The following is a 20072-nucleotide window of genomic DNA, read 5'->3' as shown; positions in this document are numbered from 1 at the left end:
AAGGCACGTTAGCCTATGAGGAGTTTGCTCTAGGCTATGTTTACACGTGGGTGGCTATTTTCATAAACGGACATTTCAACCTCTCCGGTTTCAAAAATAATATCGTGCACACATGTCAGTTTTCAGAAAAGTGTTTATTTACACATACCCATGCATATATGCCGTCAAGAGAAGATCAACCCCACGTAAGCCAATCACCAGCAGCGCTGGTGGTGACGCGAACTGGTTGTTCATGTTGGAGGGAGGAGTTGTTGCAGTAGGTGATCGATGATGTCAAAGTACCGCGAGAGCGAGTTGAGGAATCACACGTAGAGGTTTAATTTCGAATCGCTCTCGCGGTACTTTGACATCATCCGTCTGTTGGTTCTTGCAGCGCCGCATGAAGTCAAACACGCGTAAAATTGCTGACCTCCAAGCACTCGTCTCTGCTCCTCGACATAATGGAGCAGCTGTATTTGCAAATACAAACATACGAAACGAGTTTGCACAAACATAAATGTGATCTTGGAAGCGTTCAGAGTAGCAGTCACATGTAAACATAGGTCACACTTTTGACGCAGGTGCGAGCTCTGGCGCATTCTCTGTGACGTTGCCTGCTTAAACATCCGTTTGTCTCAGTTTACATGCAACCATGCAACCGAAGATTTTCAAGATATCCACTCTGGCCGGAGTTTTTAGAAACAATCGGTTTCAGAGGTGAGTTTTCCGTTTGAGTGTAAACGAGGGGCACAAACGAAGGTAAATCTCTCAGTTTTTAAAAATAACCATGTACGTGTAAACAGGGCCCTAGTAGTGAAGTGATTACAGAAAGCGAGCGGAGTCGCAGAAGCCCCTCCCATGACGCACATTTACGCGTGAATGTCTCGATAACTAGAATTTCATGCACGCGCGAATGAAGCGAGTAAACTCAAATTGTTTAAGCGGCAAACTAGCCGCGGTACATGCGAATTTGACGCAGCTGGTGTGAACCCACGGTAAGTATGTTTTTTAGGTGTTAAATAATGATGCAAATACCAATAAACTGACAAGCGCAAACCATAGTAAATCTTGTTTTGCGATTCATTTAAACAATCTTCTCCCAAAAAGTTTGTGCAGGGTGATGTTCTACAGTATGATGTTCAAATATGAGTTTTAACTGATACAATTATTGACTTTAACAGTTTTAAAACACATGAAAAGGAATAAAAAATTAGACCCTCACAGTACAGAAATTTCAGAAGCATCCTTGTGCAAAGTGATTTTGTATGACTTAAACTTTCTCTGACCTTTTTTAATGAGCACAGCACCCAAGGCGAGACTGATTGGTCTCCTCTGGGTCCATATAGACCAAGACCAGACCATACTTTTACCATGCAGAACATCAGCGCTGGCCATACAAACCCCAAAATAGAGAAATAAATAGAAATGCGTTTAATAACCTGTCTTATTAACCTTTAGAAGAAGTTGTGTAATGTATGACTGTTGTATGAGTCCAGCAGTCGTCAGTATTCACACCTGCTCTTTAGCAGCTAACCGTCTTTGGTACAAATTACAACAAATCTAACGCTCGTTCTCTACAACCGCTGTCTCGTATCTTCTCGGTCTTTTTCCCATCTGGCGCCTTGCCACATCGATACATTGATATATCCTTTGCTGGCTATGCTTTATCATCTGTACCCGTCTATGATTTACCGGGGGAAATAAACTTCAGGTTTCTTTTCCCTGCTTTGCTACGTTATTGACTTTTTGGCACATGGTATGTTTGTACTGATACTTACATGTAAAGCACTCAAAGACATTAATAAGTACTAGCTGTCATATTGATTTTTAAGCATACCCAATTACTGCCCTTCACATTGGTGCTGAGCAAAATGTTCAGCTTTTGTAACGTGGATCTATTTTGGCTCCATGGAGGGTGATGGTATTTTTCAAATGCTCATTTTTTTCCATTCACCCACCTGGCGTAGTGAAAGTTCAAGAAGAGACGTCAATCGAACGGCAGCAGCAACGTTCCGAGAATCCGAGGCTGGCTGTTTGTAATGTCAAATATTCAAGAAAGGCCGCGTGTGGTTTGTTTAGCTCATCAGAAGAAGAGACTTTTCTTAAAGCTTGGTTATTATTTACAAAAATTGTCAGCTTGGAAGAGCAGAGAGGAATCTAGGGGGTTTTGCAAAACCGAAATTAGTCCTGGTTTCGTCTGCTCATGGCTCACCGAGTGCAGGGTAGTACTGTGAAACGGTTTCAGTTGGAATCACAGCAGACCTGTACACATGGGCCTAAAAGCATCTGTTGTGTACTGGCTTACCGTGGCAGATACTGGATGCTGATGCCGAAAACCAGCTAATGAGGAGACACATAGCTGCCAGCCAAATCTGTTTGTTTTTTTTGTATTTCAATTTACAATTTTATTTGTGTTTTGTTCACACACTCATGCACACACCAGATATCTCGGCCCGTTTCCTTGTCTCCTCAACTGTCCGCCGCACAAAAAGAACAATAATGCATGCCGACCTCTTTTTGGCTCAATGTTATCGCTTCGTCCTTCGAGCCCCAGCTCGGAAGCTCCAAGTGATTTGTCATTTTCTTGCCCAAATTTGTCTTTTTTTACTTTTCTGGATGGTGCGCCTGCTGCCATATTGTGTTTGTGCCGGCAGGCGGTCTTAGTGCTGTTTAGCTTTTTAGGTTTTCGCTCAGTTTCGCTCCCCCACAATCTGCTTCACTTAATACCTCTGGGAAATTTGGGGGCTGTAATATCTCTCTGTATCACTGACCGGTTTGCGTTTCTCGCCCACCCAGACCATGTCTTTCAAACTGACTCCAAAGTGTCTCGTGGGTGCCGTGTTTGTTCTGTGCAATCTGATGGACAGTTATCCACGTTGAGAGCTGAAAGACAGCGAGCTTGGTTAAAAATAAAGAAATAAATGAAATAAAATACTGTCATGACAGCATAACGCAGTCTTTAGATGGCCACGTGGGAGCCTGTAAAGCAAGAGAATCGCAGTGAGGGTCGGAATTGCACCGATTTTATGATGCACCATACTGAGAGGAAATTCCACGGGGATGTAATCGGAAAGACAGAGTCAGACTGCAGCTTCCAAACACTGGCTAAGAGGCAGCCTTTAGCATCCCCTTAAAATATTTAAGTGCCATTTTAATCTCTAAAGTCAAGGAATTTAAAGGAATAGTCTACTCATTTTCAATATTAAAATATGTTATTACCTTAACTAAGAATTGTTGATACATCCCTCTATCATCTGTGTGCGTGCACGTAAGCGCTGGAGCGCGCTGCGATAGCATTTAGCTTAGCCCCATTCATTCAATGGTACCAATCAGAGATAAAGTTAGAAGTGACCAAACACATCAACGTTTTTCCTATTTAAGACGAGTAGTTATACGAGCAAGTTTGGTGGTACAAAATAAAACGTAACGCTTTTCTAAGCGGATTTAAAAGAGGAACTATATTTTATGGCGTAATAGCACTTTTGGGAGTACTTCGACTCGGCGCAGTAACACCCTCCCTCTCCCATTATGAGAGTGAGAAGGGGAGCGGACTTTTCAGGCGAGTCGAAGTACTCCCAAAAGTGCTATTACGCCATAAAATATAGTTCCTCTTTTAAATCCGCTTAGAAAAGCGCTACGTTTTATTTTGTACCACCAAACTTGCTCGTATAACTACTCGTCTTAAATAGGAAAAACGTTGATGTGTTTGGTCACTTCTAACTTTATCTCTGATTGGTACCATTGAATGAATGGGGCTAAGCTAAATGCTATCGAAGCGTCGCAGCGCGCTCCAGCGCTTACGTGCACGCACACAGATGATAGAGGGATGTATCAACAATTCTTAGTTAAGGTAATAACATATTTTAATATTGAAAATGAGTAGACTATTCCTTTAATGATTCTGGTTCAGATTTTGATTCAATCCGAGAACAATTGGATTTCCCTTATTTATATTCATACTTGATGAAGACTATTATGTGTATACTTTTCTATTTCGGAACCCAACACCATTTGTTTCAGTACATGCATAACCTGCTCTGAATAAGAGCCTGTTCTCAATTCCCAACATTACCAGTCCATCACCAGAGCCATTAAGAGTTTGACCCAAACGTGCACTGTTATTAAAACCAAATAAGATTATGATGAAGAGTTTGTTGTGTGGTATATTTGGTAATGGTGCATGAATGCTAATGCAGGTAATGATGATGATGATAATGATGGTAGGGCTGCCATAATAATGACATAAGTCGGGGCTGTCGTAGCCTAGTGGTTAAAGAGTTGGGCTTGTAACCTGATTGAATCTCACAGCTGGCAGGTTGCGACTGTGGCGCCATTGAGCAATGCACCAGATAAGTAACAGTACATCCAAACGGGGCGTCAGTTTTAACGTTTGACGGAGGGAGTGTCTAAAGTGTGGACCTGACGCGCTTGTCATAGTGACAACAGTTCATCACAGTGGTCCGTAACATGTGCTCTTCTGTTCTCCGGTCTTGCATAAACATAATTGACCTATTGCTAAGCCCCGCCCCCCAGTTACACTTCGAACTTGGACAAACAAATGGTTGCTAGTGGTCTTACAATGGGAGCTGTCAGTTTGAAAACCTTGTCACGTGATATTTTTGATATATTTTAGAGACTCTCATCGAGGAGCATTGAAGTGGGACCTAAATATGACACAAAGAGATATAAATATAAAGATTTTAATTTAAATATAGCTTCAATGAATGGTTGAAACCGTAGCACAACACGCATACACGTGAAAGTGCACATGTGCAGAAAGCGAACCTAGAGGCGAGCACGTACAACGATTATACGTCAACATATCATCAGAATGATTGACATCCACCCGGAAAACGAAAATCTTCCCCTATGCCTTTAACACAATGCTCTCCCTTTCTCTGTTTCTTTCTCTCAATCTCTCTCTCTCTCTCTCTCTCTCTATCTGTTATCCTCCCTGTCTATAGGTCAGCACCTGGTATTCCCACCTGTTGCATTATGGGTAACCGTGGGCCTGGCCATTTGTTTGCTGGGTCTCCTCATCGCACTGGCTGCTGTCTGCCGCAGGAAGATCAAAGAGAGCTGTGAGGAAATGAGAGCGGGTAAGGGCACTTCCCAGCAAGTATGTCCTTAAGAATAAGGCCTTGTTCTAAATCACTTCTTAAGACGTTTTTGTAGGCCTCTTTTGTGAAGGTAATAGATAATCATAGTTGTTTATGACTACGCTTTGTTAGCCTTGTAGTCTGGTTGTCTGGTTTATAATCTCTTAATCTTGCTTTGAGTGGTCATGGATGTGTAGTCGTATCTGGCAGACCATATTGCACACAAAAATGGAAAATGGAAAGCACTTGCTAGCAAATTGCAAGCTTCAGTCTGATTATTTTTATGCAGCATCCAGCAAACAGGGTTTTTACCAGTCCATTTTATTACATTACATTTATTACTTTACATTTATGCATTTGGCAGACACTTTTGTCGAAAGTGACTTAGATTTAAAGGATACATTTATCAGTATATTTACTTAAAATGTCATATTTTACAGTTACCAGGCCTTTTGTGTTTTTAAAGAAGAAATAATCACTGGTTTAATTAGTGGCATCAGATCTATGATCTACTTTATGATTTGTACTTTCTTTTGTGCATATACCGTATTTTTCGGACTATAAGTCGCACTTTTTTCATAGTTTGGCTGGTCCTGCGACTTATAGTCAGGTGTGACTTATATGTCAAAATTAATTTATACTGACTAACATGAACCAAAAGAAAACATTACCATCTATAGCCACGAGAGGGCACTATATGTTGCTCCTGTAGCCTTCCCTTAAAGGAATAGTCTACTCATTTTCAATATTAAAATATGTTATTACCTTAACTAAGGATTGTTGATACATCCCTTTATCATCTGTGTGCGTGCACGTAAGCGCTGGAGCGCGCTGCGACCCTTCGATAGCATTTAGCTTAGCCCCATTCATTCAATGGTACCATTTAGAGATAAAGTTAGAAGTGACCAAACACATCAACGTTTTTCCTATTTAAGACGAGTAGTTATACGAGCAAGTTTGGTGGTACAAAATAAAACAGCGCTTTTCTGGGCGGATTTGGAAGGGGAACTATGTTGTGTGGCGTGGTGGCGCTTTTGGGAGTACTTCGACTCGCCTGAAAAGTCCGCTCCCCTTCTCACTCTCATAATGGGAGAGGGAGGGTGTTACTGCGGCGAGTCGAAGTACTCCCAAAAGTGCTATTACGCCATAAAATATAGTTCCTCTTTTAAATCCGTTTAGAAAAGCGCTACGTTTTATTTTGTACCACCAAACTTGCTCGTATAACTGCTCGTCTTAAATAGGAAAAACGTTGATGTGTTTGGTGACTTCTAACTTTATCTCTAAATGGTAGCATTGAATGAATGGGGCTAAGCTAAATGCTATCGAAGCATCGCAGTGCGCTCCAGCGCTTACGTGCACGCACACAGATGATAGAGGGATGTATCAACAATTCTTAGTTAAGGTAATAACATATTTTAATATTGAAAATGAGTAGACTATTCCTTTAAAAACAGAAAAGAAAAAATGGAGAAAGACTTAACAAACAAAATGCCCCCAAAAAGTATAATAATTTTCTAAATAAATGCGACTTATAGTCTAGTGTGACTTATATATGTTTTTTTCCTCTTCATTGCACATTTTTTGACTGATGCGACTTATACTCCGGAGCGACTTATAGTCCGGAAAATACGTATACATATACATATACATATCATATTGATCAACACTTTATATATTAGATAAACCTGCCCATAAATAACACTTAAAATAGGACAATCTAACTGTCTGCTTCAGTCATTTAAATCTGTCTCTTTACTTCATTTACATCTTTGGCTAGAATAAGATGCAAAGTAAATGCCACTTCTTTGCCAATACTAAAAAGTATGACTATGCCAAGCTAGTTTCTACTTAACAAGACAGTTAACAGCAACAAAGGGCCCTGATCCCGAATTGCTTCTCTGCTACATCCTCAAAGTTACATTAGACACCCCATTGCACCTTTAAAGCATCTTTTCTAAGCAAATGCATCTTTTCTTTCCTGATAACCGTCTGCTTGTATTAATGTTACATTATAAATAAAGATAATAACCGGATACGTTCAGACATTCTGAGAAAGTTCAATGAATATCGTTGCTTTCAATGCACGAGTCAGACACGATCCTTCTCGTGAGAGCAACTGATAATTCACATGGAAGACCCCAAAGCTTTGCTGTGAAAGCCAGAAACCTAAAAAACAGAAGTCCATCAGCGCCGGTTAGATAATTAGTTGGTGGTGTAACTGGGGACTGCTGAAAAAGAACAAGAATGATATGCAGAAGAAGAAAAATAAACAGGTAGAGATGGATTTCGCAATCATACGCAGAAAAAATCTAGATAAAGAGATGGATGGAACGAAAAAACCTTGCTTTCCCGGGGTATGAGAAGGTACCACCACATCAACTGTAATGAGTTCTGTGTGTAGAGTAGGAGACATTTAAATAAAGGTCATTTCAGTGTTGCACAGGACCCCTGGGCTTTTAAAAATACATCTGCGACTCCTGTTTTCTGCGAGAAAGTCAGAGAATGAGTGAGAGAGGAAAAGACCGAAGAGTAAATATCTAGCAGTATAACCACACAAAACAGTGGAATGGACTGGAATGAGCACACCGACATTGCCCAGCGCGAGATAGCCTATTCTTTCTCCAGTAACCCGTGCAGGAATTCTGAAATAAGATTCATCGAACGGGTCACTAACCTGTTGAAGTAATTGAGTTGTTGAGTGAGTCAGATACTTCACTTTTCCACTTCAGTCCTGTTGTTCTTGTCTTCTTTGTCATTCGACAGGTTTTCTTGTAATATAATGCCAATTTAGGTCTTTGTTACGATTTTGGTTTTTAATTAGTATTGAACTGTGCATTTCCTGTGGTGCACTTGAGACCAAGTTCAGGATTATAACAATACAAAGTAGTGCATTGAAGTTTCGGGCTAATTTTAAAGTATATTCTCTTAAACTTTATCGTTGTCAAGTATCCACCGAGAGGCAAGCATAATGAGAACCCAAGTGCAGTTTAATGAAACACATGGAACAAGACCAAAAACATGGTATGTCATGGCAAACTCACTAAACAGAAGGACAATGGGAACATGAGGGATATATATACAGACAAGGAACCAATTATCAGCCAATGTTTTATTGATTTTGCAAACTAAGGCCCTGTCCCAAATGACACACTCTGGATTTGTGGACTTCCTCAGAGTCCACACTTTGATGACATCATGTAGTGGACACCTTAGGGACCTTTGACGCGAGTCCACGAGGGCGCACCGGAGTCGTATTTTTTGGGACAGACTCAAGCGTCACGCCAGAAATAGGAAGAGAAGTTGCCCATAAGTGTGAAGTCCTCCCATTCATCATCTGATTGGTCTTATTGCTCTTTCGCAAGGACTTTTGGGTTGGTAACGTGCGTTGAGCATCAAGGGTGGAAAGGGGGCGCTGATGAGCACACTTCGGAGCATAAAAATCCAAGATGGGACACCCTACGGACTCGTAGACTAAGGGAGCATCCGCAATTTAAGGCCATGAGACTGAAAGTCCACATGAATTGCACCATTTGGGACAGGGCCATTAAAGCCTACTGTGTAGATTTTTAGCTGCATCTAGTGGTGAGATTGTGAATTGCAACCAACGGCTTAGTCCAAAGCTCATCCCTCCTTTTCGAAACACGTAGTGAAGCTACGGTAGCCACCACAGGACAAACATGTCATCGTCTGAGACAACGTAGTGTTCTATGCAATCTATAGAACAGTTTGTCCGTATAGGGCTACTGTAGAAAAATGACGGCACGAAATGGCGACTTCCATGTAAGGGGACCCGCTGTGAACGTAGATAGAAATGACTCATTCTGAGGTAATAAAAAATGCAATTCATTATGTAAGGTCTTTATGCACCACTAATAATTTAGTTATTAATATATTATAGTGCATTTCTGTCAATAGATCCTTGTAAAAGTATGTACCTTTATTATCGTATTTTTTAGTAAGTAATCACACTTTTTCTTCATGCAACCCTAGTCTTCTGCACAGCTTACCACAGCTCGTGCTGTTGGTTTAATCGGCATAAGGCCAGCCAAGCGTACTTGAGTCTGCACAAAAACCGTAGTGTGTAAGCTCCCTTTAGCACACGTGTGGACTAAAGGCTCCAAAGAAAGGTACTCAAGCTCTTGTGGAAAAGGTGCAACCTAATTGATGCTGTCTGCTCCCATTTCACCGTGTGTACAGTAGAGGAGATTGGTCTGGACACTTCTCGCCTCAGACTATGGAGCGCAAGGCTGAGGAGGTCAGTCAGAGTTTAGAACCGAGTAACTCATTTTACTTAGCTGTCATAATGGGTGCAGAGAGTTTGAGGGGATCCTAACTAAAATAAGCATGCTTTGAGATCGGCCTGTTAGCTCAGATATGAGTGGAGAGCCACCAGAGAAGGAAATGAACATTGTGCAATATATTTATTCACCTTCAAGTTCTTATATGAACAGAATTATCCCTGTTTATGACAAGTTCTGTGAGAACTTGTACTGTAGCTGTGCAGCTGTTGGGTATGCAAAGACTAAAGATTTTCCAAATTGATTTTGTCATAACTTGCAGACCATTCTCAGTCTGTATAAATTCAACATATATCAAGTGTAAATGCAAGTCTGATTTCACAACTAGTTATATTCTCAGGTGTGCATCTGCCTTTTTACGGACATATTGGAACTTTATACCACCTGTAAGTTGACAATGATTGAGATATTGTAATTTCTTCGCATTTTTTCTTTTAACAGAGGAAGAAGCCAAAGAACTTGAGGAAGCCAAAAAGTTTGAAGAAGCTGAATCAGGTCAGTCACTTATCAGTCACGATCTCTCTGATGAAGCCAATATGGAAGTAACTTAAACTGCAATTCATTGACTTGCCACTAGAGGCCCCAAAAGGGAGTCAATTCCCATAGACCCCCATGTTAAAATGATAAATTTTACAGTAGAAAATAATATGTTAAGAGCCTGGTACAAAAAGTGTTTTTGGTCTATATAGCTAATTTTGCCCTTTATGACAAACTGTGAGGGGGTGAATTTTTGTAACTCATCCGTTTAAATTATCGTATCAAATTAAGACTTAAAGTTCTGCATAATTAAGGGTGTGGTCATTTGTGTGACAGGTGAACTGCTACTGCAGTCACTAGAATCAAGCTAGGCGGGCATGATCAGCAACCAGTCACTTCGGCTTCACCCACGTCCTGTCTCTTTACTAATTTTTTGTTATCTGCGAGTGATGTGCGGTGAAAATGGTGACCGTGGGCTCCGCCTACTATTAGCTTAAAAAAAATCTCTTCACAAACCTATGGGTGACTTCACGGATACTACGTCCATATTTTTTACAGTCTATGCTTATAATGCAGGATGATAGTCATGTGTTTATTTGATACATGTGATGTGTTCCAACAAACAGTGGCAAGTGTCTTAAAGGGACATTTCACCGGTAGAAACATTAATCTTTATTGAAAGTGGGTCATAAATTTAGAACTTTGTGCCGAGAAAAGACAGAACGTGACTTTAGGGCGCATTTGTATGGAAAACTACAACTCCCACAATGCACCACAATGCACAGCTCTGCAAGCCACTCCCATTAATCGGAACACCCATCAGATATGCTATTGTGCACATAAATGCCACGTTAGTATAACAAAAAAATAGAAACACTCACTTTATAGTCAGACGTCCGTTTATCCCTGCAGGCTTTGGCTGTCGCTTCCAGTTTAGGATTCTAAAATATGTATCCAGGATGCCTCTGTCCATACACAGTACGAAGCTTGGGTAGGAGCAAGCTTCATTCAGTTTCTTATATATATTTTTGAGAGTGCTTGGCCAAACATGTATATTCCCAAAGAAGAAAATGCCGCATCCTGCACACAAACGCGTCCACTGCACAATATGTATACTCCACAGGTGCGCTGGCTCAGCACTTGTGCCGAAACACGTCTGTGAAATAAACACGCCTAAACACACGCAAAGTACCTCTTCTTGCCCGGGACCATTCACCAAATAAACGTCCATATCCTGAACTGATGCAGAAATGTTATACAGAAAGCACACAGCGAGAGTACAGCCACTACTAGTCCGTCCAAGCTCGAGCCAGTCTGGGCTTCTCTACGCAGCAGAGGCCGAGGGTTGCGGCTTCTTTCCTGTACTCCTCTACGCAGCCGAAGCCAAGGCTCCAGCCTACTCCTCTGGTTTCTGTTCCTCCATCTGCCTCAGCTCTTTGCTGTATTGTGGCTCATAAAGGTGCCACAAACAGAGGATTAGAGCATCACGCTTGCGAAATCACCCTCTTCCATATCATATCGATTACCTTTCGCTATTATTGTAACATGAGGTCTGGCTCGCTCCACAACATCTGTTAGCTTAGCTTAGCTTAGCCTAAAGATGGCGGCTGATCATTTTTTGGCCTGTGTTCGTATATTTTCGTAAGTCCCACCCACTTATCTGTAATAGGTCTGTAGTGTCTGTATGTTTGTAGTCTGTAGCCCCCACCTTGGAAAAATGAGGAATGAGTATCTGTAGTCTTTCACCCTCGACAAAGATACAGCAGTTCCTTCTTTCAATGACGCAAAATGACGATTTTTACATCACTGAAAGAAATGCAACACTGAACTCTGTATTTCTTCCATCTCTGAGGGATAACTGAGGGAAGGATGCACGACCATTCAAAAACATGACACGGGTTCTAATGATACAAAGCCTAATGCAAATTGGTGAAGTGTCCCTTTAAGTACATCAAGATACAAAACCTTAGACCAGTGGTATTGTTGAGACCGATCTGGGACATCTACAATGTTCATTTTTTTACTTGGATATGCTGTATCTTTCCAATTAATGGTAGCTATTTTAGGGTCTGGGTTGACAGTAAAAAAGTCATGGTTAAGTCTCCTAATAACTCTCTGTGGCATTGTAGCAATTATGATATTTAATGCAATGGGGTGAAATGTGACTGTAAATCTGACACAAATGTGAAGAGCTTAATAATAGAACTAGTACAAAATATAGATTTTATTTATGTCTGCATAAATCCATATTTGGTCATTTTATTTCTTGCCTCATTCGTTGTGATATATCATTTCCAAATACAAATCTCTCTGATATCCATGAATGTTTCTGTCTAAATTGCCACGATTGTCAAGCAGAACAAGCCCGCCCGCCCCAATCCCCCCTAAGGTGAAGGCCAAAGTAAACGCTGGCAGAGTTCAGGTTCTGTTCCCCCTGTGGCTTTAATGTCATTAAAGATTCATTTGACTCCTTTAGTCTGATTGAATTATTCAGCCTGGCCATGAGCAGCAGAGTTAATACTATGAGATTTTAATAAGCAGCCAGGTGAAGAGGTTAAGGGAGAGAGAGAGAAAGAGAAAAGAGAGAATGGCTGGGGGCAAAGAGAATGAAAGAAGGGAAAAGAGACAGATAGAGATGGAGAGGTGGGGTCACAATGTGTCTGTGCTAATAGAGGTCTTATGAATATTTTACATGTGATATGTGTTTAGATGACATGACACTGAATGTTGACGGTGTGGGAATTCCTGTACATTCAAAAAAGTCCCATTGGCTGCTTTTAAAGGCAAAGTTCACCCGAAAATTACAGTTATGTAACTGTATCCCCTTTATGCAATTTCAAACCTGTGACCTTTTCTCTTTTGTGCAACACAAAGGTGAGCACTTTAAAATGTTATTTTACAAAACAACAAAAGTGAATTGGGAATGTACTTTAAAATGACAATAAAGAGCCATTTTGGTGCATTTTTGGTCATGTGGTCATTCACTTTCATTATATGAAAAAGAGTGATCAGTAAATTCAGTAAACATTTTTCGTTTTTGAATGAAGTTTTTCTAAAACTCAGACTGCCTGGTTGATATCATAATGGTTAAAATTGGAGATAGAACTGTTCCTCTTCTCTGCTGAGTATAAATTATTGAAATAGTCTCAGCTCAAGCTTGGACTTTTAATACGCAGGAGAGACAGACAGTGAGAGAGGGGGTTGAGACCAAACATTACTCAAATTTGTATTTTCATGGAAGTCGAATAGTTGCCTTCTGCTTTCAAACTTCTCCTCACTCTCCATCTGGCACAAATTTTTCTGCAAATTGATACAGATCCCCATCTTTCATATTTATTGAGTTAACTCATGTAGTTTGGCCTTAAGGAAAATTTTCCTTACCCTGAAGCAAAAGCGTGATTAAAGCCCTATTTTTTCTGGACATTGATATAGCCAGCAGGATGTCATTGGTCTTGTAGACTTGCTCAAGGCTTCACCATTAGAACGGATGGATATATCACAGCAGTGTTTAAGGATTATATCTGACAATCTTATCATATTGGTCCTAACTTAAGAGTTTATGAGTGACCCTTTAAAGAGAGATACAGCTGAAGTGAGTTTTGATGAAAACATAACAGTTTTTCCATTAAAGGTGCAATGTGTAACTTTTAGAAGGATCTCTTGACAGAAATGCATTATAATATACACTCACCTAAAGGATTATTAGGAACACCAGTTCAATTTCTCATTAATGCAATTATCTCATCAACCAATCACATGGCATTTGCATAAATGCATTTAGGGGTGTGGTCCTGGTCAAAACAATCTCCTGAACTCCAAACTGAATGTCAGAATTGGAAAGAAAGGTGATTTAAGCAATTTTGAGCGTGGCATGGTTGTTGGTGCCAGACGGGTCGGTCTGAGTATTTCACAATCTGCTCAGTTACTGAGATTTTCACGCACAACCATTTCTAGGGTTTACAAACAATGGTGTAAAAAGGGAAAAACATCCAGTATGCGGCAGTCCTGTGGGTGAAAATGCCTTGTTGATGCTAGAGGTCAGAGGAGAATGGGTCGACTGATTTAAGCTGATAGAAGAGCAACTTTGACTGAAATAACCACTTGTTACAACTGAGGTATGCAGCAAAGCATTTGTGAAGCCACAACACGCACAACCTTGAGGCGAATGGGCTACTACAGCAGAAGACCCCACCGGGTACCACTCATCTCCACTACAAATAGGAAAAAGAGGCTACAATTTGCACGAGCTCACCAAAATTTGACAGTTGAAGACTGGAAAAATGTTGCCTGGTCTGATGCGTCTCGATTTCTGTTGAAACATTCAGATGGTAGAGTCAGAATTTGGCGTAAACAGAATGTTTACACAAGTGCTTGTGTATGTGAAAAAGTATGTGAACCCTTGAGTTAATGACCTCAAAAAAGTCAGGTTTTAGCACACATGGAGTCTCGTTTGTGGTAACCGTGGTATAAACGTAATAATTGCCTCCAGTCCTTTAAGTTATTTGAAAATAATGCACACTTGGCTTTACGTCGTGCCACATTACCACCTTGGGTGTGAATAATTTTTTCAATAATTTAACGCCCCGTGGTCAATTATTCTTTGCATATATCATAGCAAGTGAGGACACATTAAATTACCCTAATCTTTTACATATTCTCTCTCTCTTTGTCGTTCTTTTTACTTTCTTTCTCCGCTGACGTCACTGTTATAGAAATTTTCATGCTATTCATACTCTGTCTGTCTGGAATGGTATTGCAACCTCTGGCAACTAAACCAAGCACCCCAGGAAGCTCTATTCATCTGACTCTCCCATTAGACTAGCTTTGTATGCCCATGTGCTGTTTTGTTTGCATGTGTTTGTCGCTTGCTTACAGTTAAATGTCACATACTTTGGCACCCCCCAACAAAAAGAAAAGAGAAAGCAGAAAAAACTGATTTCTATTGGAGTCTTGGGCAGGTCGTAATGATGTTGGCTGTATAGACTGCAGTTTGCACCCCAGGGAGTATGAATCTGAGCTGGTTGTTACTAGCCCGGCTGAACTCAATACTGCAATACTGTTTTTAACTAGCCTTGAGTTGTTTACCTCTTTTTTCTCCACATCTTTAAAGAAAACTGTTATGTTTTCTGTTTGTTTCAGCTGCAACACCTCTGAAGAGCTAAAGTTGGAGACCGCAGGTAAGTCTGGTTATGATTTGGTCTGTCTAAACTTTTATTGCTGGAAAATATTTGTAGCCCCTTGTTAACGGAGTAGGAGGTTGCAGCATCTTTACAATACAGATTTTTCTTCCTGATCCCATTTTTTAAACTTTAGTTAGTGTGTAATGTTGCTGTTAGAGCATGAATAATACCTGTAAAATGATAAAGCTTAAAGTTCACTGCCAGGCGAAATTTTTTAACAGAATTCCTCTTTCAAAGCCTACAGCGAACGGCCGGTTTGGACTACAGCCCTCTACTTCCTGCTTTAATGACGTCACTAGAACAGTTTTTTGACTAATACGTCAGTCGCCAGCTAAGCTAACGGCAAGCTAAGCTGCTATTGAATCACAACACACTAAACAAACTACACAATCAGAACTCATTACGTATTTCTGAAGAAGGGACTTCATAGAACAAGGAAAACATCAGCCCGTTTTTAGGATATTGAAAACAGCGGGATTCAGATAAGGAAATTGTGTGAAAAATACTGTGTTTTTACACATGAAACATGAACACATGTTATTTTGCGCACTGTAAAGACAATCAAAGCTTCAAAAACACAGAAAGAACGGGACCGTTAAACAAGAGATGAACTTTATATTTTAAGAGTGGGCTCCATTTTAATACAAGAATTAAATAGATGGATCTTGGATTGACAGGAAAGGGAAATTAACTAAAGTACAATTTAAAGAAATTCAAGAGAGGACCTTCATTAGCCTGACACGACAACGCAACGTACAAAAACAGATAAATTCACAATCGATCCTGGATTCACATTGAAAACTTTGAATTAAATGATTCAGTCATTTATTTTATTACATATAAGCTATACAGTTTTTATAGGTGAAAAAATAATTTAAACCCATAACCCATTGCAATGCAAATGCATTGCTTTACCAGTTAAGTTCCAGGAACACAATTAAATAAAAATAAAAAATAAGAAGAAGAATTCACAAGTTTAATTTGAATTAAAAAGGAATTCTCAGTTCGTTCTGATTGACATACAAGCCGGTCTGTCGGAACAGCGATGTCTGCAGTGATGGCCATTTTAATAAGACGTCATTATCTTTATTCCGTGAAGGACGTCCAGAAGTTCCTAAAGTCTTGACATTCTGGTCCCATAATATCCACTAGGTCAATGGTTGCCATGACGAATTCATTTGAGTGTCAAGTCATTAAAGTGGCCTCATGGACTTCTCCTCTGCCCTGCCGTACTAAGCCTGATTACTGCTAATCATCAGCTCTTTGAATCATTACGAAGCCAGACTCAGGTGAAAACGTACGAGGACGCGGTCGTCGGAAAATCTATTTGAAAGAGAGGGGGTGGTAGAGAGAAAGTTGAAGGCAAGCTTGTTGCTATGACAAGGAAATTAAACAGCATATTTTGCCTTCCCAGACACGTAGGAGGCAGATTGACACGGTGACTTCGACGAGTGGCGCTATTTTTAACTGCCACTCTCGCATCTTAATTACAAAGTAAAGAATAAGCGAATCTGTCTCTCATGTGAGAAATTGGCACTCTGTTTTTTAATCGGGGACCTTGCCAGTACGCCATCCAGGGACATTAGCTTATGTTCTGACAAAAAACAAACATAATTTAGATCAAAGGAAATTAAGTAGACGTGTCGATCGCATTTCACGTAACTGGGTTTGCGGAGATTAGGGATACTGCGTGAATATAATCGTCTCTGTGGAGTGTCATCGTGCCCAGACAGTGAATTCTCGAACTCTACACAATTGCATGTGTTTTATTATTTATTTACTAACTTTGATTGATCCAGTGACTGTGGGTGATGTCCAGTATGCTCTGGGCAACCTCTGGTGTTTTGCTTATTTCTTTTTTTTTTTCGCACTGGAATGCTTTTAAGTTTGGGTATTTTAGTATTTTTCTTCTCTGCTGTTCATGTGCATCTGTTTCATACAAACATGTTGTTCGTGCTCTGCAAGAGTTATTTGGTTCGGTCTTTGTGTGAAGGTGCACATTTACATTTATGCATTTGGTTAAAAACCTTTACATGTTATCAATATGTTTGTTCCCTGGGACTCAAACCCATCACCTTTGCATTGCTATATCAATACTCCTAGTCTTGTACATCATTTATGTAGTAGGTACAACACTTTTGTTTACACAACAGGAGTAAAGTCCAGTTCTGTCTGTTATTGGTAGTCGTACATTAAATCTCCCACCATTGTTTTAGGTAAACAAACAGAGACACATGCATCATTTACACTTTACAACCTATGAAGAACTTACTTTTTCTCTGCATACAGTATTGAACCGGGGTAGACTGTCGACTGTATGCTATCATAAGGATAGTATGACGTGAACATGCCTTGACATTAATTTTTTGCTCACTAGCTAAAGTTGCTAGTTGTTACTAGCCACTCAGCATTTTTACTGGCCACAATTTTGTTGCTGGTAAAATACATTTTATATGGTTAAACGTGACTTTGGCATCTTAAAATGATTTTAATTTGAGTAATGTTACTTGAGTTAGCTAGATTTGATAAAGATTGACTTTCAAATGCAGATTGACCACCCAAATGAAGACATTTATTAGCTGGTATATACCAGGTATTTCAGTATAGATCATATCATAAAATGTAGGTGCATGAAAAACATGCTAGTAAGGCATAAATAGATTAACTTCTAATGAATATATTAAAAGTGGTGCAGGGGTGTAGAAGATTAACTAAAAAGATAAACACAAAAACCCTAGACAAACACTTTGAATGTTTATTAACAACAACAGTAAATACTGTCAAGGCATGTACATGAATGATCATGGTTTTTGTTAAAAGTGATTTGAGAATTCAAGGTGCTCTTTTACTGACAAATGTCAAGAGGACATTATTGTTGCCCAAAGTAGCCTACATTAAAGGTCATGTTCTCTTTGATCCCATTTTTAAAACCCTAGTTAGTGTGTAATGTTGCTATAATAGCATAAATAATACCTGTAAAATAATAAAGCTCAACGTTCACTGCAAGGCGATATATTTTTTTTAACAGAATTCGCCTTTCAAGCCTACAGCGAACGGCCGGTTTGGACTACAGCCCTCTACTTCCTGCTTGAATGACGTCACTAGAACAGTTTTTTGACTAAACTCCGCCCACAGGAATACGTCAGTCGCCAGCTAAGCTAACGGCAAGCTAAGCTGCTATTGAATCACAACACACTAAACAAACTACACAATCAGAACTCGAAACGTATTTCTGAAGGAGGGACTTCATAGAACAAGGAAGACATCAGACCGTTTTGAGGACAGTGAAAACAGCGGCATACAAATAAGTAAATTATGTGAAAAATACTGCGTTTTTTTACATGTGAGACATGAACACGTGTTATATTGCGCACTGTAAACACAATCAAAGCTTCAAAAACACAGAAAGAACGGGACCTTTAATATGATCTGCGAATCTCTCTGCTTGCGGGTTTCCCTATGTTATGTTGCTCTGGGTGCAGGGAGTGCTCATGGGAGTTGTAGTTTGCCAGTATCGCATTACGCACTGTTTATCATTTCGCATAACTTTTAAGAAACGGCAAAAAAAATATATATATATTCAACCTTCCAAAGTGGCTAGTGGACTGTCTTACCCGCCACAGGGGAAATCTACCCGCATTTGGCGGGTATTAATGTCAAGCCCTGCACGTCAACCTTCTTAGACAGTCCAATATGGTTTTCCAGTTTGTCTAGATGTGTAATATGGTCAACATTGAAGATCACACAATACTGAGATGTATTAATTGTGCATACTAGGCCTGTACTATTATGACAAAAAAATGTTGCATCTTGATTGCAGATGAAGTATATTGATTGAAGTTCATTATTTATTTTAATATCGTAATTGTGAATATTGTTGACGATTAACAGACTTTGCATTTAAGTTTTGAAATACCTTTCTGTGAAGCAGCTGCATTGTAAATTCTAAACATCCAAAACTGAATAATATAATGTAAATAACAAATAATTATGGAAGTTATGTTATTAGTAGGGCTGGGCATAGATTAATCTAGATTAAGTTTTTTTTGCATAATATATGAGTTTGTGATGTGTGTAAATATCATGTGTATTTATACACACACACACACACACATACATATATATACATTTAAGAAATGTTTTATTTAAATATAGTTTTTTATTTAAATATAATTTAAAATATATAAAAATATAAATAAATCTATATACACATGTAAATGTTTCTTAAATACATACATGAATGTGTGTGTATTTATATATACATAATAATTACACACAGCAGAAACTCATATGTTATGCAAAACATTACTTTTATTTTGTATGATATTAATCTAGCTTAATCTATGCCCAGCTCTAGTAATTAGTAAAAAAATCCAATACGAATGGCTAAAGGACACATCAACTTACCAATTTTAAAATCTCTGATTCACAACTGTATTTGGTGCTCAAACATGCCACCGAAACGCACAGAAATAAGCACAAATGGACTGCTGTAATTGAGGCTTTTGGCGATTATGTAATTGTTTCACCTGTAATTGTAATCCCGATTAGTTTTTTGATTAAATGTCCAGCCCTAGCGCATACTCTGCATGAATTCGCATTGATGTGAACATCATTAAGTATCTTTATGAGTGCCATCTCGATGCTGTGATGTAGTAAGTCACCAGATGGCAAATTGTCCAAGTAGCCGTTTGATTTTAGGAATTCATTCCCCTGATTGAAAACACCATTCTCAATGATCTTGCCCATAAAGGGACGATTTCAAACGAGCCTGTATTGGTTTAGTGTGGAGTTATCCAGATGGCTCTTAACAACTGTAGGTTTCAAAGACCTTGGAAAGACGCCTGAACAGAGCAAGCCATTTGCCATTTTTAATAGTTCAGTGTCTAGACAGTAAAACACATTTTAAAGAAAAATGTGGGCAGTGTTTCAGGACATAGTGAATAATTGATGATGCCGTAACGGGGACTTTCCGACCTCAGTGCTACATGATGACATGCTGATTATGTCATTTTAATGTAATTGATTATGTTAATGCA

General features: G+C 39.4%; 1 protein-coding gene across 5 annotated transcripts in view; it reads left to right on the top strand.

The window, feature by feature from the left end:
- Positions 1 to 20072, top strand: part of cd276 (CD276 molecule) — a 155565-nt gene that overhangs the window by 73095 nt on the left and 62398 nt on the right. For all 5 annotated transcript variants that reach the window (XM_055173604.2, XM_055173603.2, XM_055173601.2 and 2 more), the window contains exons 5-7: positions 4944 to 5078; positions 9818 to 9871; positions 14993 to 15030. In XM_055173604.2, the coding sequence (XP_055029579.1) occupies positions 4944 to 5078; positions 9818 to 9871; positions 14993 to 15015 (212 nt within the window). In that variant the 3' untranslated portion in view covers positions 15016 to 15030. The remainder of the gene's footprint in view (positions 1 to 4943; positions 5079 to 9817; positions 9872 to 14992; positions 15031 to 20072) is intronic.

The sequence above is a fragment of the Misgurnus anguillicaudatus genome, chromosome 15 (genome assembly GCF_027580225.2).
Source record: "Misgurnus anguillicaudatus chromosome 15, ASM2758022v2, whole genome shotgun sequence".
Classification (NCBI taxonomy): Eukaryota; Metazoa; Chordata; class Actinopteri; order Cypriniformes; family Cobitidae; genus Misgurnus; species Misgurnus anguillicaudatus.
Note: the sequence above shows the minus strand (reverse complement) of the source record. Positions and strands in the feature narration are given on the sequence as shown.